The sequence below is a fragment of the Diceros bicornis genome, chromosome 29, assembly GCF_020826845.1.
Source record: "Diceros bicornis minor isolate mBicDic1 chromosome 29, mDicBic1.mat.cur, whole genome shotgun sequence".
NCBI lineage: Eukaryota > Metazoa > Chordata > Mammalia > Perissodactyla > Rhinocerotidae > Diceros > Diceros bicornis.
This window is the reverse complement of record NC_080768.1, coordinates 28,458,373-28,479,681: the sequence shown is the minus strand read 5'-3', so window position 1 is coordinate 28,479,681 and position 21,309 is coordinate 28,458,373. Positions and strand designations below refer to the sequence as shown.

Below are 21,309 nucleotides of genomic sequence, written 5' to 3'. Positions count from 1 at the left end.
TGAGGCTTGCGTAGGAGTATAAATATGTAACTTTTGTATTGGACTAATGGATCTGTTTCTGGGTCCTGGCCTCAGCCTTGAAGTAAGCAGAAATATCTTTAGGATATTACTTACTTCATTAATGTGAAATAGCATGCTTAAATTTCTGAATGCCTAAAACCGTTTTAATGAAGATTAGATCCTGGTAATAATGAATGATTTTTGTGACTCAAAAAAAACCTCTTGGATTACTTTTTTTTGATAGGTTATAGCTAAAAAAATAGTGGTCTTAACAGCCAAAAAGCCTAACTGGTACTTTCATTTTAACTTTCTGAGCGAGGATTAGTGCCAGCTCTGGTGGTCCATTGATACAGTCTAAAATGCAGTGGTGTAGAAAGTAGCTCCTTTCTTTCTTGCTGTAACAAAGAATGACATGATTACAGTGGAATAGGAGGTTAAAAGCAATTCTGCTGACTGAACAGATCATCGTTGTCCGTGCTTATCTAAGCCAAACCTTTTGTAGCAGCCTGGTAAAGAAACTAGACTAGACTAGCATGAGCTACTGCTGATGGCTAGAAAGCAGAGCTGTTCAAATCAGTTCATTTCTCAGTTGTGTATATGATGTGTAAGATCATATCCGTAGATAGATAAAGTGAAGACATTTACAGTATAAACTTTATTTTCACATGGAGTAGTTTTGTTTACAGCATATGCCTTTTATTCTAATTTGAAGATCTTGCAGAAATTTTTCCTTCACAGTCTTCTTCTGGGTAAATGCTAGGAAGGACTTGGTGGATGAAGTCCTTCTTTTGTGAAAGGAAACCAAAATGCCAGAAATTGAGGATAATCTTAATGCCAAAACAATCACTGCATTTTAAACTATATCTATTTTCTGAATTTAGCTTTTCTAAGAAGAATGGCATTAAAATCACAGATACAATCTAATATGTATGAAAAATTTGAGTCTACTTGAGATTAAATAGGAATTTTGAATTGTTTTGAACTGATTTCCTTATAATTCTCCTTTGTGTAAATATAGTGAAATGTGAAACTAATCTTGGTCCTTTAAATAACTTGCATGAAGAAATCTTTTCTTCCATACTGTCCCTTTGTTAATGACCAAACGTTGTCTGATACTTCTTATATGTTGCTTTTCAAGTCTGAATTTCTTTAATAATTGTATTAAACCGGAGAACCAGGTCTGTGCATGACAGATGCAGTTTCCTTTCTAGGGAATGGGGGCGCTCCGGCTTGTACTTGGTTTGCTGTCTCTTGTAGTCTGGGACAGTTTGTTGTCCCCTGCAAGCTGTCCTTTGACTGAATTAATGACAATCTTGTGATCAAGAGTTAAATGACAATCTTGAGGTGCAACCTGAGATTGCTGACTTTTACTATAATAGCACTATGATATAGTACAACAAAAATGTGCAGAATTCCCTCAAAGATCTAAGTGATATTTTATACAAAGACAATCATTTTGTTTTGAGAATGGGATGAGGAGTTGAAATTAAGTATCCTTGCCTATTCACTCTTAAATGCAACTTTATTTGAACTGACTTTTTGCATTGAATTGGATTTTTTTAATGTATAAAATATAGTGTGTAGGCTACAGTTTAATTTTGCTCTTCCCATTTTGTAGAGAGGAAAATAATGATAAAGTTTCCCCTACCTTTGAAAGATTTCCACCTGATATTTACATCCTTGATGAGGAGCACTGAGAAGGGGTTCAGTGCAGTCTCGCCTTTGCTTCAGTAGCAGAAGAGGCACTTGTTGTGTGGGAAGTGAGAGAGAAGAGAGGCATGGTTGAGTAAGTGCTGCCACTATGTATTTACACCATACGGTCAGCAGAGTTAGTTGTGCTGCTCGGTGCCAGACCCTGTTCAGAGTGCTGGAGATTCAGCTGTGAACAGAAGAGGGGACAGATGATAAACAGATTTAATAGAATATCAGGCAATGGTTCTTGCCAGGAAGAAGCAGCAGGATAGGGGAGAGTGATGGGCTTGAGTTCAGGAGGCTCTTCTAATAGAGTGGTCTTTTAATAGAGAAAGCCTTTCAAATTCTTCATAATATGATTTACTTTTGTGATCAAAAAGGATATTGCAGGAGTTAGAGGGCACAGTTGCCAAGATTGCCCTCACTTTTGACACCACTTGCAAGTTCAATGGGTTCCACAAACCATTCCCAGGTTCAGCAGTTCAGAGAGGGACTCATAGAACTCACTGAAAGCTGTTAAACTCACGATTACGGTTTATTACAGGGAAGGAATGGCTGATTTTAATTTGTAAAGGCAGAGTTCAGGAGGGACAGATATCATTAATCTCCATTTCCTCCAGAGGCTGAACTGATACCACGTCACCCAAAGCGCCCATCATAAATCACGTTGTTAGACTGTCCAGTGGTCAGAGCTGTCAGGCAAAGACACTCTTATCAAGCAGGACATTCCAGGGCCTAGCCATCATCTCCCAGTAGCCAAGGGCAAAGGCCAGAGCTTTGTGGGTAAGGTTAATTCTTCACTACACAGGTTTTTACTCCATAACATATTTCAGGTGACAAGAACTTTAATATGCAATTTAAAAATGTATAAAAATAAAACCAAAATACATGAAGAAAACATGGGTGGATTTATCAGAATCATAGAGTGGGTGGGGTGTGAGGTTTTCCCCTGTGAATTGAGTTGGCATATTCTTTTTTTGTTTTAATTTCATAACATTTTATCTTTTCTTAATTCTGTAAGCTCTTTGAAAATGAAGAAAGTTATTTCTTTATTTGGAATGTTTTTTTAAATTTGTAAATGTTTTAAAATATTTTTTCCCAGCTTTTTAAAAAAAATTTTTACGACACAAGTTTTAGCATTTTTGTGTAGTCAAAATTGTCCAGCTTTTCCTTAAACTTTAAGTGTGCATAAGAATCACTTGGAAAGCAAATAAAAATTCAAGTTCTTTGACTCCATCCCACAGGCTGATTGATTATGTCTTGGGCAGGTGCACGAATCAGCATTTTTAAAGAGCATCCCCAGGTATTGTGATGTGGAAAGTCCAGATTGCATTTTGAGAAATGCTACTTGGTGGTATATGTGAAGATTCTGATAAGTTTACTTTTTCTGAGTTTGAATTGGCCTCCAGCATTTTCTCCTTCATGCTTTTAATGTCATGAAATGTCTCTGAGAGTTCCTTTAATGAGATTTTTGCCAGCGTCACTTCCTCTGGGATATCTTCATCCTTTTTGTCATGGCCACTTTCCTCATTTATGTCAGCAAGTATGTTTGTTTATTTCCTGCCTGCATATCTAGAGTCTCTCCATCAGCAGCGGTGTCCGCATTCCCACAGTCAGCTATTTCTTCTGTGTACTTTTTATTTGAATTCATTTCTAGCATTATCACCTTTCATTTCTTTGCTGCAATTTCATCATTGTTGACCAAATCCCTGTTTTGAGTATCCATTTTTATAAATGTCACATGAGTTTATTGCTAGAAGATAAGGAGGCAACACAGCTATACACTTTGCTGTCTGGGTTGAACCTAGTAACTGATGTGCTATGACCAGTCACTAAAAGACTTCGAAAGAAGTGATGTGATTGGTCACAGATCATGACTGATCATGATGCTGCTGCACCTGTTGTTTATGTAGTGATTTGTATACTAGCAGCAAAATTTTTACTTTATGTAATTACAGTAAATATACTGTGGTAACTTAGATTTGAAGCATGTTGTTGGGGGCCTGATGTTATTAAAATAAACTGTGGTAACTGAAATTCATGCATATAGGAACTATGCAAAGTGAGAACTGCCTATGTGAAAGAGAAGTGACTGGGTAGAATTCAAATCCACTGGATAATTCTGTTCTAACTCCATTAGTTTTAGTTTTTTTCCCTTATGCAATTTCTTTATTGAGCTATAATTCACATTATAAAAGTCGCCCTTTTAAAGTGTACAATTCAGTGGTTTTAGTGTAGTCATAAAGTTTTGCAGCCATCGCCACCATCTAATTCCAGAACAGTTTCATTTTCCCAGAAAAGAAACCCTGTACTCGTTAGCAGTCACTCCCATTCCCCCCTCCCCGTCTCTTGGCAACCACTAATCTCCGTTCTGTCTCTATGGACTCGCCGCTTCTAGACATTTTATATGAATGGAATCATGCAATATGTAGTCTTTTGTGTTTGGCTTCTTTCACTTAGCATATTTTCAGGAGTCTTTCCTGTTGTAGCGTGTATCAGTACTTGATTCTTTTTTATGCCTGAATAAAATTCTGTTATACAGATACAGCACTGTGGTGGTTTTTATAAATTATTGCTATCTGGAATTTGTTTTGAAGTTTGAAAAGTTATGTTTTCAGATTTAAAAAGTAGTGTGTGTGTGTGTGTGTGTATGTATATATATATATATTTTTTTTTTAATTTAAGCATTTCAGAAATGTAGGGAAAAGAACAAATACTCTCCGCTGTTACACCTACCTTCCCCATCCGCTGTCCTCAGAGACAAACCTTATATAGTCTTCCAGGCCTTGTTCTCTATGTGCAAAAAAAATGTGTGTTGGGGAGGGGATGAGTGTTTGTGGTGTATTGTTTTTATTAAAATGGGATCATAGGTATAACCTCCTAAAACTTGTTTCACTGAGCAATATATCTTGGCCTGTGTACATACACATACCTCATTCTTTTCTAATTTTGACAGAGTATATGACTTATTTTTGTGTTTCCAAGCTTGACATTGCTTGGCATACAGATATTTGACTGTTGTTGAACTGAAAGGAAAAGTTATTTCCTTGTATTAAAAAAAAGAAAAAAAAGATCAGCTGTCCTTTATGGAAGAACCTTGTAAATATAGGAGGACAGGCACCCGAGCCCTGTAGGATTTTTAACTTTATTTAATTGTATCTGTTTGAGAGATCAATGTTCTATGGCTTTCTTTAGATGAATTTGCTTAGAGAGTAAGAGATAACCTATAGTACATTATAGCAGATAAATATGTGCTAAATAGATATGGAAAGAAAAGAATTTGTATATTGCCTCTGCCAAAACCAAATATAGTGCTTTTTGTTAATATGGCTCTGGCAATGGGCATCAACACGAAAATAGAAACAGAATGTCACCTGTTGGGAGGCGGGGGAGACTTGAGTACATTTACATATTTTGCAGTCTTAAAACATGGGTAGAAGGGAAAATAAAATATTTTCTTCATCCTATTTATGTGAATGTTATTCCCAAATCTTCATTTTCTCAGTTCTCTTCCTAAGATAGATTTGATTTATAGCAGCAAGAAAGAATATGTCTTAAATGGGTGAGAAAGGAGACAAATTTGAAAGGACAGGTATACAGCAATGCGCGCAACAGTAACAGCTTTCTGCCTGGGTGTATCTCTGCCAGGTGGCATTTGCCATCACCACAGCCCTTCGCTTTACAGGTTTAAACTTGGTCTTATCTGTGTCCTAGAGATAGTTAAACTTTGGGTGCTAAGTCACATTAAAAAACACTCATGAGAATTACACATAGAATCACAAGGTGTACAGAAAGGAGTTAACATAGCAATCCTGAGACCACTATCTGTAGAAAAGCCTCATTTCGAGGTTGCCCTTGGCTCATGTCTGGAAACTTGGATTTGGGGAGGGTTCCCACCACTTCCTTTAAGAATGGCTTGCTGTACCTGAACTGTTTATGCAAACAGTATGCTTTATGCTGAACACGTGCTTTCCTTCTGACGGTCTGGAATTTTGGTACGTGCTCAGTGGAGGGTACCTACATGACCAGCTCCCAATTACAGATCCTGGGCACTGAGTCTCTGATGAGCTTCCTTGGTAGACAGCATTTCATGTGTGGTGTCACAACTCGTGGCTGCAGGCATTCAGTGCACTCTGTGCAGATCCCCTGGGAGAGCACTCTTGGAAGCTTGCATCCGATTTACTCAGGGCTTCGTCCCCTGTGCCTTTTCCTTTGCTGTCCTTTTGCTGTAATAAATCATAGCCCTGAGTATGACTGTATGCTGAGTTCTATGGATCTTCTTTGTGGTTTACCACCAGACCTGGGGACTCCTGGCACAAAGGTTTTTACATTTTTACAGTGACTTACACTGGCCTGACAAGTACTTTCTTCACTGCTATGTGGATAAGAGCTCAGGAAGTATTATTGTAAAGCACACACACACTCTATATCATGTAGCTTAACCCATCCACGTAGTTTTGTAAAACCTGTGCTAGGTTAAGATAACCATATATCCTTAAAAGAACAATTAAATTGGATAATATTTACATTTTGGTGCTTTTTATTTCTGTATTTAAAGTAAGACAGTAAATGATAGTGGTTGTATATGAAGCAGATTTCCTTTTTAGAGTTGGAACCATCAGCCAAATGTTGATTTTTTTGAACAAAAATAATAGTAAATAGAAGACATCAGCCCCGATTGAACTTTCTAATGATTTGTGCTATTGTTTTATTTTTTTCCTAAACAAAATTGGGAATCTGTCTTATGGAATAAACTTGGCAAAAATATTGTTTCATTTCTGATCTTAGGCGTTTCTGAGCCATTTGTCAGACTCTGTAGGAGATGCCTGATAATCTCTAAAATTCCCTGCAGCTCTGATTGGAATTACACCTTGTAGCGACTCTCCCTTCATTCTAGTCACAGCCCAGTGATTGACTAGGGCAGCAGGAAGCATGTGTCTTAGCTGGGCAGCGAGTGGCTGAGTGAGACTCCTGGGAAAGCTTTGTAAGATGGTTGGATGAGGCTGGCATATACCCTTTGCCCCTTCTGCCTTCTTGCTGAGTAGGGTACCAGATACAGTGCCTAGAGATGCACCACCATTTTGTGACCATGAGATGGCAATTGTGTTTGCTAAGGGTGGTGAAGAAGGTAGGTGGAAAGAGTCTGTGGCCGTAATGATGGCCCTTGAGAAGCTGCACCAATCCAGGGCTGCCCACCTCCAGGCTTCTTGTTATGTGAGAAAAGTAAACCCACAGTTTGTCTTCTCTCCTCCCGAGAAAGGTACTTTCAGTAACATGATGATAATAAAATAATGTATTTTGCCATGAAGCTAAGAATCAACCCTAAAAGAATTTCAGTTTGGAAAAGAATAACTATTTCAGGATTATACGTGTGGAAGATAAGACTTCGTATTTAAGAGATGCAGACTCACGGATACCTAATCTAAATAAAGAAACTGAAGGGTCTATAGGTCTTAAGGTTACACAATTAGGTTTGAACTGGGAGGAGAACCCATATTTTCTGGAAGGCTTCTGTACATACAATCTCATTCTAACTAATTATAGGCAAAGAGGAAAAAAATGTTCAGGCTACATTGTTCATAACTCTTGGGAAGTCTACCAGGCTAATTTAAGCAGAAATACCATTTGTTGGAAGAATATTTGGTAGCCTAGAATCAAAAGGAAAGCTGGAGAACCAGGCTTGGAAATTTTGCAGAATTTAAGAGAGATTGGAGCCACCAAGTCATACCATAGAAATGTTTTATTTTTTATTGTGGCAACATTGGTTTATAACATTACATAAATTTCAGGTGTACATCGTTATATTTCAGTTTCTGTGTAGATTACATCATGTTCACAGTCCAAAGACTGATTACAATCCATCACCATACACGTGTGCCTAATCACCCCTTTCACTCTCTTCTTTCTCTCCTTCCCCTCTGGTAACCACCAATCCAATCTCTGTCTCTATGTGATTGTTGTTGTTTTTATCTTCTATTTATGAGTGAGATCATACAGTATTTGACTTTCTCCCTCTGACTTTTGCTTAGTATAATACCTTCAGGGTCCATCCGTGTTGTCACAAATGGCCAGATTTCATCATTTTTTATGGCTGAGTAGTATTCCATTGTGTATATATACTACATCTTCTTTATCCATTAGTCCCTTGATGGGCACCTAGGTTGCTTCCAAGTCTCGGCTATTGTGAATAATGCTGCAATGAACATAGGGGTGCATGTATCCTTATGCATTCGTGGTTTCATCTTCTTTGGATAAATACCCAGCAGTGGAATAGGTGGATCATATGGTAGTTCTATCCTTAATTTTTTGAGGAATCTCCATACTGTTTTCCACAGTGGGTATGCCAGTTTGCACTCCCATCAGCATTGTATGCGAGTTCCTTTCTCTCCACATCCTCTCCAACACTTGTTATTTGTCTTGTTAATTATAGCCATTCTGATGGGAATGAAGTGATATCTCATCGTAGTTTTGATTTGCATTTCCCTGACAGTTAATGATGTTGAACATCTTTTCATGTGTCTGTTGGCCATCTGTATATCTTCTTTGGAGAAATGTTTGTTCAGATCTTTTGCCCATTTTTTGTGTTGTCAGTTTTTTTGTTGTTGAGATGTATGAGTTCTTTATATATTTTGGAGATTAACCCTTTATCAGATATATGGTTTGCAAATTATCTTCTGCCAATTGTTAGGTTGTCTTTTTGTTTTGTTGATGGTTTCCTTTGCTGAGCAGAAGCTTTTTAGTTTGATGTAGTCCCATTTGTTTATTTTTTCTAATGTTTCCCTTGGCCCGTCAGACATGGTACTTGAAAATATGCTGCTAAGACCTGTGTCGAAGAGTGTACTGCCTATGTTTTCTTCTAGAAGTTTCATGGTTTCAGGTCTTACATTCAAGTCTTTAATCCATTTTGAGTTAATTTTTGTGTGTGGTGTAAGATAATGGTCTACTTTCATTCTGCTACATGTGGCTGTCCAGTTTTCCCAACACCATTTATTGAAGAGACTTTCCTTTCTCCATTGTATGTCCTTGGCTCCCTTGTCGAAAATTAGCTGTCCCTAGATGTAGAAATGTTTTAGAACACAGGAGAGAACACCTCTGCTGGAATAGGACTTGCCATTGTCCCTACTGCTTAGAGTTGCTTCAAATAAAAGTCTGGGCTAGGGGCATCCAATTGGCATAGATGAGTCTGGAGATAGACTTTCTTTGTGATTCCTACAGTGTGTATACAAATTTTCATTGTGATTTTGTTTTACATATTCTAACACCAGTACTTCGGATTGGTGTAATAGGACACTAATAGTCACTGCAAAACAAGTTGAAGTGAATAGGATACATGTCTGTGTAGAAATGTGAACCCTCTTACCCTTTACCTGGTCTCTGTTTCTTTCATGTTACTTGTAGGTCAACAGAGCAGATGCATTAACATAGCGATTTTTAAGTTTTTTAGTCTCATGACCCCTTTATACTCTTAAAACGTAAGGACTGTGAAGAACTTTTGTTTATGTGGGTTGTATTATTGATACTTACTGTATTGGCAATTAAAGCAAATTTCAAAAAATACTTATTCTTTAAAACAATAGTAAATCCATTACATCTGAACGTGCCCTTGGGTCACACTTTGAGAACGGCTACATTTGTTTATCTGTGTATTAAGGGAATGAACAGTTTTTTCAACAAAACTTCATAGTCTCAATATTATAAGTCTTAGAGCTATTAAAGCCATCAATATTAGAGAAAATTTTCTTACCTAGACTTAAAAATTAACTTTCTGATGTTAAAATACAGAAAGATATGGGGCCAGCCCAGTGGCACAAGCGGTTAAGTGCGCGCACTCTGCGGCGGCCCGGGGTTTGCCAGTGTGGATCCTGGGGGCGCACCGACGTGCCGCTTGTCAAGCCATGCTGTGGCGGCGTCCCATATAAAGTAGAGGAAGATGGGCATGGATGTTAGCCCAGGGCCAGTCTTCCTCAGCAAAAAAAAAAAAAAAAAAAAAAAAAGAGGAGGGTTGGCAGATGTTAGCTCAGGGCCGATCTTCCTCACCAAAAAAAAAAAAAAATATAGAAAGATGTAACTTCAAATTACATTTTAAGTTAACTGGTATAAAAATAGTTGCAAGCCTTCTTCCATTTAACAGTTTAAAGATGGCTAATTCAGAGCTTTATATTCTCAAACGCTCTTGTATAAATAGTTTCTTACAGCTTCTAAAAAATATGAAATTTTAAGATTGAATCAATGATTTTTGAGACATTGTAATGTATTCTACAAATATCTTTGTATGACATATGTCAACATGTTTCTGTTGTGTGCTATAAATATTCTCCCAGGCTTCTCCTTTTATCTCTTCTTATAGACACAAGTTTTTATTTTATTTGGCTGAGCCCATTGAAGCCAGCGTGTTGAGGCTAGAGAGTTCCCATGTTCCTCTTTATCTCTGGTACCTGCCCTACCACAGACACTTGACAAATGAATATTTGTTGTGTTCATGTATTACATGAATACATGAACCTTATTCTTAGGGAATATTTTGATGTGTCAAGTGATTGCTGTGTATGGAGTACATCAGAGTGAATGGTCTATCACCCTGATGACTGTTGTCCTGTACAGGTACTGTGTATTAAATAATTTTTCCTCTGTTTTTTGGTGATGTTGCCTTTAATGGATTTTTAAGTAGGGTTAGCTTATAAAATTCTTAATGTTATATGACTTGAGGATTCTGTTTTACTATTTCAGCAAAACGGTTATTTGCTCCTATTTGACTTGAAAAACAAATTACTTGATGCTTGCTAAGCAGATGACATAATGATTTTAGTCATTTTTAAGCTTATTGTCATTGACTTTTTTTTTCCAGTTAATAGATCCATTGCGGGAGGTTATGTTGCTCTTGAAAGACCTCTGCTAATTGTTTTCTCAATCTTCAGCTATTTTATTAGGATCCTTTTGACTTTGGGATTTGGCTTCTGTAAATTGATTCTTATATTAAGGACTTTTTTCTTTACCCTCTGATGCATTTTCTTTGGCTGAACTTAGCTGACTTTGCTGTATTTTGCCCCTGTGATCTAAACCAGCTATTTGATAGAACCTAACATGATCATATCTAAAAATTGTTAGAGCAGCTTCTTGATTTGGAACTCCTAGACAGTTTTCCTTACTAAACAGGTGATTGTATAGTTTTGTGACTTGCCTTTTTCATTTATATATCAAATACCCTTTATATCAAATATACTTCTATAAGATTCTTAATGTCTGCTTAGTATTCCATTCTATAGATGTACCATATTTGTTTCCTTAACTATCCGTTTCCTTAAATATCCATATAAATGGACATTTATAGTTTCCAGTATTTTCTCTTCAAAGCAAGAACTATATCCCTACATATTTATCTGATTTTATTCATAGTATGGTTGTCTAGAAGTGGAGTTGCTTGGTCCAGTATTATAACCATGTGTCAGTATTAGGTTTAGTATATGTAACAGAAAACCCAAAAGAATAAAAGCTTAACCCAGTAGCCATTTCTGTTTCTCTTATGTAGTGGAAAATTCAGAGATAAGCAGTCCAGGGGTGATATGGCAGCTCTACAAAGTTATCAGGAAACCAGACATCTTGCTGTATTAGTTTTTTGTGGCTGATGTAACAAATTACTACAAACTGGGTGGCTTAAAACAACAGAAATATAGTCTCACAGCTCTGGAGGCCAGAAGTCCAAAATCAAGTCAGCAGGGCCACACACCCTCTGGAGGTTCTAAGAGAGAATCCGCTCCTTGCCTCTTCCAGCTTCTGGTGGCTGCTGGCATTCCTTGACTGCATCACTTCAATCTCCCTTGTCTTCCACATGGCCTTCTCTTCTGTGTGTGTGTCTCTCTCTTATAAGGGTACATGCAATTACATTTAGGTCCCATCAGGATAAGCTCCCTGTGTCAAGATCCTTAATCACATCTTTTTCATATGAGGTAATATTCACAGATTCTGGTGATTAGGAAGTGAGTATATCTTTGCGGGGAGTTTTTTCAGCCTGCCACATCTTCCAGCACTCTGTTCTGCTGTTACTAGAGAGCAACCCCTGTCTTTATGGTCTGAAGTGGCTCCTGGAGGTCCAGCCATCACGTATGTATACATTCCAGGAAACGCAGTGGAGCGTGATGAAGGGCACACCCCCTCCTTAAGGAAACTTTGTAGTTACCACATAACACTCCTCACATCTCACCAACTAGAACTTAGTCTCATGGCCATTTGTAGCTGCATGAGAGGCTGGTGCTATGGACTGAATATGTGTCCTCCCACAGTTCGTATGTGAAGCCTAATCCCCAGTGTGATGGTATTTGGAGGTGGGGCCTTTGGGAGGTAATTGGACCATGAGGGTAAAGCCCTCATGAGTGGGATTAGTGCTCATCTCAGAAGAGACGCTAGAGAGATGATCTCTCTCTCTCTCCCCTCCATGTGAGGATACAGCAAGAAGTCATCCCTCTGCAAACCAAGGTGAGGGTCCTCACCAGGAGCTTAATCAGCTGGCACCTTGATCTGGGACTTTTCAAACCTTCAGAACTATTAGAATAAATGTCTGTTGTTTAAGCCACCTAGTCTGTGGTCTGTGGTATTTGTTATCGCAGCCTGAACTGACTAAAACAGCTGGGAGCTGTTGTCTTTTAGCCAGGAGCATGGCTCCCATGAGTACAATCAGTTTAATTATTGAGAAGGCGGGGGAGTGGATTTTTGAGTCTTTGCCTCACATCACTTTACATTTTGTTAGCCACTGTCACTTGCTTTCCAAAGAAGATGTATAAATGTGCATTGCTGCCGGTAGCGTGTGAGAATAGCCTTGCTAACGATGGGTAATTTTCATTTTTGCCAGTCTCATAGATGGAAAAGAAGCATATTTGTGGGCCCTGCCCCTCTTTTTTCACCACAGAATGGATCAGGTTACTCCAAATGTGGTCTGGCCAATGCCAAGGAAAATGGATAATTACCTGCTTCCTTTTCTGACTAGTACTAATATTGATGTGAACAACAAACACGTATACACAGGGAAAATTTAGAAGACAGGAAATAATCAGTAACCAAACAAGGAAAGAGGCACCACCCAGGGCTGTGGTCACCTAGTGGCACAATGAGGCACCGCTCCTCACTGTCCCCCACCACTGCAGGCTGCGTGAGTGAGCCCCCAAGACCCAGAGGGTTTTCATTAATTTCTCCATATCTCTGGAGAGAGATGGCCAAGTGGGATCTTTCTCTCCTTTTGTCTGAGAAACAGTGGAAATAGCTTTTGGAGAGAAATGGGGACTGAGCAGTGGACCTGACAGTGAGAATTGAATGCATCAGGGCTGCACACTGATTGGGGAGCATGTCCAGAGACTGAGAGTAGTCAGTCCCCTAAGGGAACAGAGTGAACCTTAACAAACCTCAGAAGTGAATGCAGTTTGTAGGCATTCTAGACCCCATAGTGCCTCTCATGAGCCCTCCCACCTCCTATCTTGGCTGCCAAAAAAAGAATGAATGTGAACTACTTTGACTGTAAACCTGTGGCTCATTGGGAAAAACAAACCAGTCTCAGATGTGGTAGAGTGGGAGTTAATAAATGACCCACAATGTGTTGGAGTAAAGAGGAGGTTTAGACTGATAGCTCAGCAACAAAGTGAGAAGGGACAGCATGGCAGACAAATTACAGCAAGAAAGGAACATAGCCTGAGGAATGATGTACAAAGAACCCAAAATAAACCCAAGGAACAGGAAGAAATTACCCACTGGTGCTCAAGTTACAGAACAACTCACTATGATGTGGATTAAATACAAGAAGCTCAAAAACAAGAACATAGCACGAGATGAATATAGACTTAGGAAACAAATTGAGGGCAAAACCAGTAGTGATAATTAATAACAAGAGAAACAGAACGGACATGGCAGAAAAAAATCTAACTGCCTCCAGAAAGGAAAGACTTAAGATAATCACAAGGAATGCACATGAAAACGAAAAAGAACAAACATGATTTAAAAAAACAAGTAATTAAAGTTTCTAAAATGGGAAATTCAACAAATAGAACACAAAAAGTATTCCATCCCATGACAAGAAAATTTCTCTGAATTTAGGAAATTCTGGTTGGTTGGTTGTTTGTGAGGAAGATCGGCCCTGAGCTAACATCTGCCAATCCTCCTCTTTTTGCTGAGGAAGACTGGCCCTGAGCTAACATCCATGCCCATCTTCCTCCACTTTATATGGGACACCGCCACAGCATGGCCTGACAAGTGGTGTGTCGGTGCACGCCCAGGATCCGAACCGGCGAACCCCAGGCCGCATCAGCGGAGTGTGCGCACTTAACCGCTTGTGCCACCGGGCCGGCCCCAGGAAATTCTGGAATTTTTGATCGAAGGAGCTTACTTCTGGAAATCTTGATCCTAGGCTTCCAGCCTCTAGAACTGTGAAAAATAAATTTTCTTTGTTCTGAGCCACTCAGTCTATGGTATTTTTGTTATAGCAGCCCAAATAGACTAAGACACTAGTGGTTATAAGATTTATAAAAGAAAAAACAAAATCATTTTACAGTCTATATGGAAAATCCAAGAAAATCTATAAACTATTAAAACTAAATAAACAGTTTTCAAGTACAAGAGTATTATGGAAATCTCTGACATTAAGAAATATTTTTTAGGGCCGGCCCCACGGCTTAGCGGTTAAGTGCGCACGCTCCGCTGGTGGCGGCCCGGGTTCGGATCCCGGGTGCGCACCGACGCACCGCTTCTCCGGCCATGCTGAGGCCGCGTCCCACATGCAGCAACTAGAAGGATGTGCAGCTATGACATACAGCTATCTACTGGGGCTTTGGGGGGAAAAAATAAATAAATAAAATCTTTAAAAATATATATATATATATGTTTTTTAGGGCCGGCCCCACAGCTTAGCGGTTGGGTGCGTGCGCTCCACTGCTGGCGGCCTGGGTTCGGATCCCCGGTGCACACCAACGCACCGCTTCTCTGGCCATGCTGAGGCCGTGTCCCACATACAGCAACTAGAAGGATGTGCAACTATGACATACAACTATCTACTGGGGCTTTGGGGGGAAAATAAATAAATTAAAAAAAATTAGAAATATTTTTTAAAATCCCAGATAGTATCAAGTATAAATTACTTTGGAGTATATCCAACAAGTAGACATTATTAAAGAGACAATTATGAAACTTGATTGAAGAATAAAGGAAATCTTAAATGATGATCAGTACCATATTCATCAGTGGAAAGACTTGTTATTTTATAATTTTATTTATTTATTTTTTTCCCCAAAGCCCCAGTAGATAGTTGTATGGCCCTAGACTTGTTATTTTAAATATGTCCATTTGCTCCAAATATATAAATTTAATGTAATTTGAGTCAAATCTCAATAAGATTTTCATAGGATTTGACAAGTTAGTTCTAAAATTCATATGGCAGGCTTAATGAAAAGGGCCCAAAATAGCCAGATAGTTTAATAAAAGGAATAAGGAAGGGAGCCTGTCTTCCCAGTTATATGATTTCTAATAGTAATTAAATCAGTCTGTTATTGACACAGGAGTGGTAGACCAATAAGAACGGAGCCTGAGGCAAAGGTTGAAGTGCTGACACTTTGTGTGGGGCTGCAAACCCAAGGATATAAGGTGGAGGAAGAAAATAAGGTGGGAAAAGCTGTGAAGCAGTGCGATATGATACATTATCTTGGGAGATGGGACTTCTGCCGAATCCAGAAAAATCACGAGGAGAAATCATACCTCAGAGAAGTGCATGGAAGGAACAACAGAAGTGGCAGTTTATTTCCCTGCCTCCTTCCTTTCTCTCTCTTCCCACTAGTCAAGGTTTACCCCATGGGGAGATGACTCCCACATATTTCCAAATTGTGCTATCCAGCCCTCAGCACCTGCTCGAGAAGCCAGATCCCACCTCCCGCCATGTGGCATTCCATCCATGTCTGGAAGTGGAGGAGCGCCTCAGCATAGGTAGGGTTCAGAGTGAGGGCCAAGCAAGTCTATAGCTTCAGCTCAGCTGGGCAAGGGTGCCATCAGTGATGACAGCAGTGCGGTTCCAGAGGCAGGCAGCTCAGAAAAAGAATGTTAAGGCATCTGAGAGAGTGTACAAGGTTGTGTCCAGTACAAATAAGAAATCAGGAAACAGACATAGGTCTTGACGAAACCTTGGCAGTGGTGGCATTACAAATTAGGAAAGGATGGCACTACCTGATAAATAATGCTGGGCCGGTTGGCTAACCATTAGGAATAACAAAATGAATTCCTACATTATACCAAATAACAAATTCCAGCGCTGGATTAAGGACTTGTTAAATGTAAAAGCAAAAACTCCTGGGATAAAAATACAAAAGTGCCTTTTTGCCCTCTCTGTAGGGAACAGTTTCTGAAACAAGACCCAAACAGCACACACCGTGAAGGGGAAAGAGTGATAAATTTGGCTGTCTTAAAGTTCAGAAACAACAACAACAAAAACTTCAGTGGCACTATAAGCAAAATGAAAATACTAGCCCCTGGCAGAAGGTATTTAAAATGCATAAAACCAATAAGAGGTAAATATTCATAATACTAAAAAAAATACCTAGTATAAATCAATAGGAAAAATACAACCAAATAGAAAAATTAGGTTAATTTTGTGAGTAGGCATTTCAAAAAAAAAAGAGAGAGAAAGAAATTCAATGACCAGTAAATATGAAAAGCTTTTTTAGAGAAGTATTAAGTATCAGAGGTGAAAATTAAAAGATACTATTTCACACCTGCTAATTGGCAAGAATGTTAGTCTGTTGACAGAGATGCCGAGCAGCAAGAACTTACATTATGGAGAGAGAAGCTCAAAATCCGTGGGGTTTTTTTTTTTTTTTTTTTTTTTTTTGTGACGAAGATCAGCCCTGAGCTAACATCTGCCAATCCTTCTCTTTTTGCTGAGGAAGACTGGCCCTTGGCTAACATCCGTGCCATCTTCCTCCACTTTATATGGGAGGCCGCCACAGCATGGCCTGACAAGAGGTGTGTCAGTGCGCGCCCAGCATCCGAACCCAGGCCGCCAGCAGCAGAGCACGCTCACTTAAGCACTGTGCCACAAGGCCAGCCCATAAATCCATGTTCTTAAATGCTCTTTAGACGATCAGATCCCTGGAGAGGCAGAGAAGTGTCTGTCCCTAAAATTCCACTCTCCCTCTAGTCTTAGCTCTCCTCTGCCTCTGCCGGGTCCTGCTGTAAGCTTCCTCCTGAGCAGTTGACTGTGTTATTTTCACAACCATCACCCTCACTGTGGGGTTGTTTCTTACTCTTTGTATGTATATGTCAGTCCCAGGTCTTATCTCCTGTTCTTCCTGGTTTTCTGTTAATCTCTCATTGACCTTGAAATGTGATAAGTAGCTTATTAAAATTTTGTGCATAACAAGTAAATAGGCCCAGAATAAGGCCTACTAGACTCCTCTGGCAGGTTGATGGAAAGGTACATATACTTGTATCATATCTGTTTTATTACAGACCTCAGAGACCTTTTTAATCTTCTCTCTGATTCTGGGATCTTTTTTCTATTAGGCAAAGTTGCTAAATAGAGGAAGCGTGATGAACTTGAATTTAGTCAGTACATTTAATCTGTCATTGTTTATATGTCAACTCTGTACTTCAGGGCCTCCTAATGGTATATTCTAACTTAACTCATTAAATATACAATAATTGGAATAAAGAAGTTGAAGATTGGCTTATGAATTGGTGTAAGAATGTGTTTGTTTATAAAAGAATTTGAATAATTAATTTGTGATTTTTTTTCTTTATTGATCTGTTTTAACCTGTAAATAAGATTATTCTTTTTGAAAAACACCTTTATTGAGATATAATTCCTGTACCATCCAGTTCATTCATTTAGAATGTACAGTTAGTAGCTTTTAGTACATTCCCAGATGTGTGTATTTATCACCACAATATTAGAACATTTTCATGATCCCCCAAAGAAACCCTGTACCCCTTAGCCATTACCCCCCAGTCCCTCCAGTCCTAGGCAGCCACTGGTCTACTTTCTATCTCTGTAGATTTGCCTATTGTGGATATTTCGTGTAGATAGAGTCATACGATCTATGACCATTTGTGACTGCCTTCTTTCACTTAATATAATGTTTTCAAAGCTGTAGCATGTATCAGTACTTCATGTCTTTTTATTGCGGAATAATATTCCATTGAGTGGATGTACCACATTTTAGGTATCCATTCAAAAGTTAGTGGACATTTGAGTGGTTTCAGCTTTTTGGCTATTGTGCCAGGAATAATGCTGCCAGGAACATGTGTAAACATAATTCTCTTAAGTATATATCTAAGTGGAATTGCTGGATCACATGGTAATTCTGTTTAACTTTTTGAAGAACTGCCAGACTGTTTTCCACAGCAGCTGCACCACTTACATTCCCACCAGCAGTGTATGCGAGTTTCAGTTTCTCCAGATCCTTGCAAACACTTGCTATTATCTGTCTTTTTTATTTGCCATCTTAGTAGATATAAAGTGGTATCTCATTGTGGTTTTAGTTTTATGATTTTATAAGGCACATTTCAGGTGTTTTTTTCCGCCAGATTTTCTTTTAATACACAAAGAATGACACCTTTAAATTTGTGATAGAATCTTTTTTTAATTGTTGATTTCATTTTTCTGACAGGCTAAGGAAATTTTAACAAAAGAATCAAATGTGCAAGAGGTTCGTTGTCCTGTTACCGTCTGTGGAGATGTGCACGGTCAATTCCATGATCTCATGGAGCTCTTTAGAATTGGTGGAAAATCACCAGACACGAACTATCTATTCATGGGCGACTATGTAGACAGAGGTTATTATTCAGTGGAGACTGTGACTCTTCTTGTGGCATTAAAGGTATGATTAATGAAATTCAATTTTCTTTTTTTCTTGGTATTAAAGGTATGGTTAATGCAATTCAGTTTTCTTTTTTTCAAGCTTTAAACCAGCAAAAGGCAAGAATGGCAGTATTGCCTCTCATCTGTTCTATTTTATGATCCATTCAGTTTATAAACCCTTAAAATAATAGTAGATTTTACATCTTTTAAAAGAGAGGGAGATGAGCATGATACCTTAAACCTCTCTTGCCTACTTCTGTTAAATCATTCTCTTAGGTAATCCATAGCTGAAGTCTTAAGAATCGTTTTTGACTTAGTCACTTATTTCTTATATTTAGTCAGTTAACAAGTCTTGTTAAATTCTTGCCTTGCAAAGTCTGTCATACCTGTGTCTTTCTGTTTTTACTATCACCACACAGTTCGTATTTTTACCACTTCACACTTCGATTATTGGAATAGCGTGGTAACTAATATTTCTGCTTCCGGGATCTCACCCCTCCAGATCTACCTTGCACCTTGCATATGCTGCCAGACTAAATCTCTTTTATTTAACACTTTCTTATTGGTACTTCCCTGCTCCCAAATTCTTCAGTGATTCCATGTTGCCTGTAGAATGGAGCTCAAACTCCTTGGCTGACCCTCTGTAGTCTAGCCTGAATTTGCCTGCCAGTAGTTGGCCGCATAAACTCTTTGACTCAATTCAAAGAGTTTCAGTGCTCAGCCTCTCTCCATATATTTCCTTAACCGATTTGCCCAGGAGATTCCTCCATCTGTGATTTGTTGCCCCTTCTGCCAAGACTCAAGTCAAGTCCTGCTTCTTCCATGAAGCCTTCAACAGTTTTAGCCTTACTCCTCCTCCTCTGAATTACGATGAAACGTATTCTCTCACCCCTTATTTATGTTGCGTAGTGGTTTATTGCCTTATATTATTTATTTCACATACCTCTTTAGTGAGATTAGTCCCTAGAGAGAAGAAGTCATACATTATACTTGTGTGGACCTGCCTCCTAACTTTAAGCACTAAGTTTAATGTTGGACATATAATGGATGCTTAGTGAATGTCTATGAATTGAAGTATGCATTTGCAGCTTTTGGTTAATTTGGTTTACAGAATCTAATGCCTTTTCATACTTCTTCTCAGACACATTCCTAACTATAAATAGTATGTTATAAGGTATGTCTCTATATTTTGTTAGGGGAAAGAGACTATTAATACATTTGAAAGCCTGCCTGGATTTGGCAAGGGCCTGTTTTTGTTGGCAAAGGCAATCTTCCTGTGGGAAATAAAAGTTGAAAAGGAAAGGAGAAGTTAAGTCTATAGAGGAGTTTGTCTCAGGTCTAAATCTCTGATCTTCGGTATCCATTCAGCAGTAAGAAGTAATAGTATTCTGGAAAGATTTAGAAGACTAGTGATAGTTTGAGGATGAAGAAGGTATTTGAGACAATGAATCAGATACTAGTTTATTACAGTAATATAGGTATCAGTCAATAAGGATTTCAGTGAAGGTGGTATAAATAGTAATGAAGAAGGATGACTACCTGTATAAAAAATATTTCGAAGTTTAATCAGTAGGACCCGGTTATGAATGAGAACATTTTTACTCTGAAAAAGAATTAACATTTAATTTACTAGCAGAAAAAAGAGCCATTTAAAGAAATGGGTCACTGGTTAATGTGCTTAACATGACACTAGTAAAAATATGGTTTGTACAGCATGGGTTTCTTTTGCTTTTCCTCCAGGTGCGTTATCCAGAACGCATTACAATATTGAGAGGAAACCACGAAAGCAGACAAATTACCCAAGTATATGGCTTTTATGATGAATGTCTACGAAAGTATGGAAATGCCAATGTTTGGAAATATTTTACAGATCTATTTGATTATCTTCCACTTACAGCTTTAGTAGATGGACAGGTGTGTATGTATGTACTTACATGGGGGCGGGGATAAAAGTAAGAAAAGTAATTCCTACTAGTAACTGAGAATCTAGATTTACATGACGTGTGTTTCTGTATCCCCTTGGGCCTTTTCTGCCTCTTTCCCTTATACTTAAGATTTCACAACAGGGAATTCAATAAATTGTATGTACTTTGAGACCAGCAAATTTCCATGTTGTTCTGAGATATGTGTGTAAAGCTTTTGGCCAAAGAATATGCCAATATGCTTTTTTATTATAGATAAATATTGTAAATAAATGCTTAAGGCCCTGATGTACAATACTAGTAAAGCAAAGCTGATTTTTAAAGCTACCTGCACACATATACAGTGTCTGCTGGTTACCATTAATAACTTTTTATTCCTATTTTCATGGTAATTGCAAGCACTAATATTGTGTATTACACCTTCTTCACTAAGAAGTGAATGCTTTGTTTCCACCTGTGACAAGTATTAACAGACATAGTTATAAAACATTCAAAAGTATAAGAAAAAATTGTGCCCGTTTCCTGTTATTCTAATTTCTAGAGGTCATCACTGTGATCATGAGCTGATTTAAATTTAAATATAAGACATACTGTATAACTCTATAATTCTTAAACTATAAAAGCCGAGAGTTGTCAAGGGTACAGTAGATCCTCTCTTTGACCACTGGTGGGAATACACTTTGGTTATCACCTTTTCTCTGTGACCCTGACAGTCCATGTCTTCCCAGCTGTGCTTTTGGACATCACAATAATTAATTTAAAAGGACAGTATTTTGCCTAGACTTGCTAAAATGAAAGAAAACAATTAAACGATGTTAAATTTTAATTAAGGTTTTTTATTTTAAAAAGCAAGATAATCTTCATTAACATAACACT

General features: G+C 38.3%; 1 protein-coding gene across 1 annotated transcript in view; it reads left to right on the top strand.

Annotated features, from left to right (window-relative positions):
• The window catches only part of PPP2CB (protein phosphatase 2 catalytic subunit beta), a 34,833-nt gene that overhangs the window by 3,618 nt on the left and 9,906 nt on the right, over positions 1–21,309 (top strand). Inside the window, exons 2-3 of the mRNA XM_058525160.1 lie at positions 18,321–18,530; positions 20,252–20,425. Coding sequence (XP_058381143.1) covers positions 18,321–18,530; positions 20,252–20,425 — 384 coding nt within the window. The remainder of the gene's footprint in view (positions 1–18,320; positions 18,531–20,251; positions 20,426–21,309) is intronic.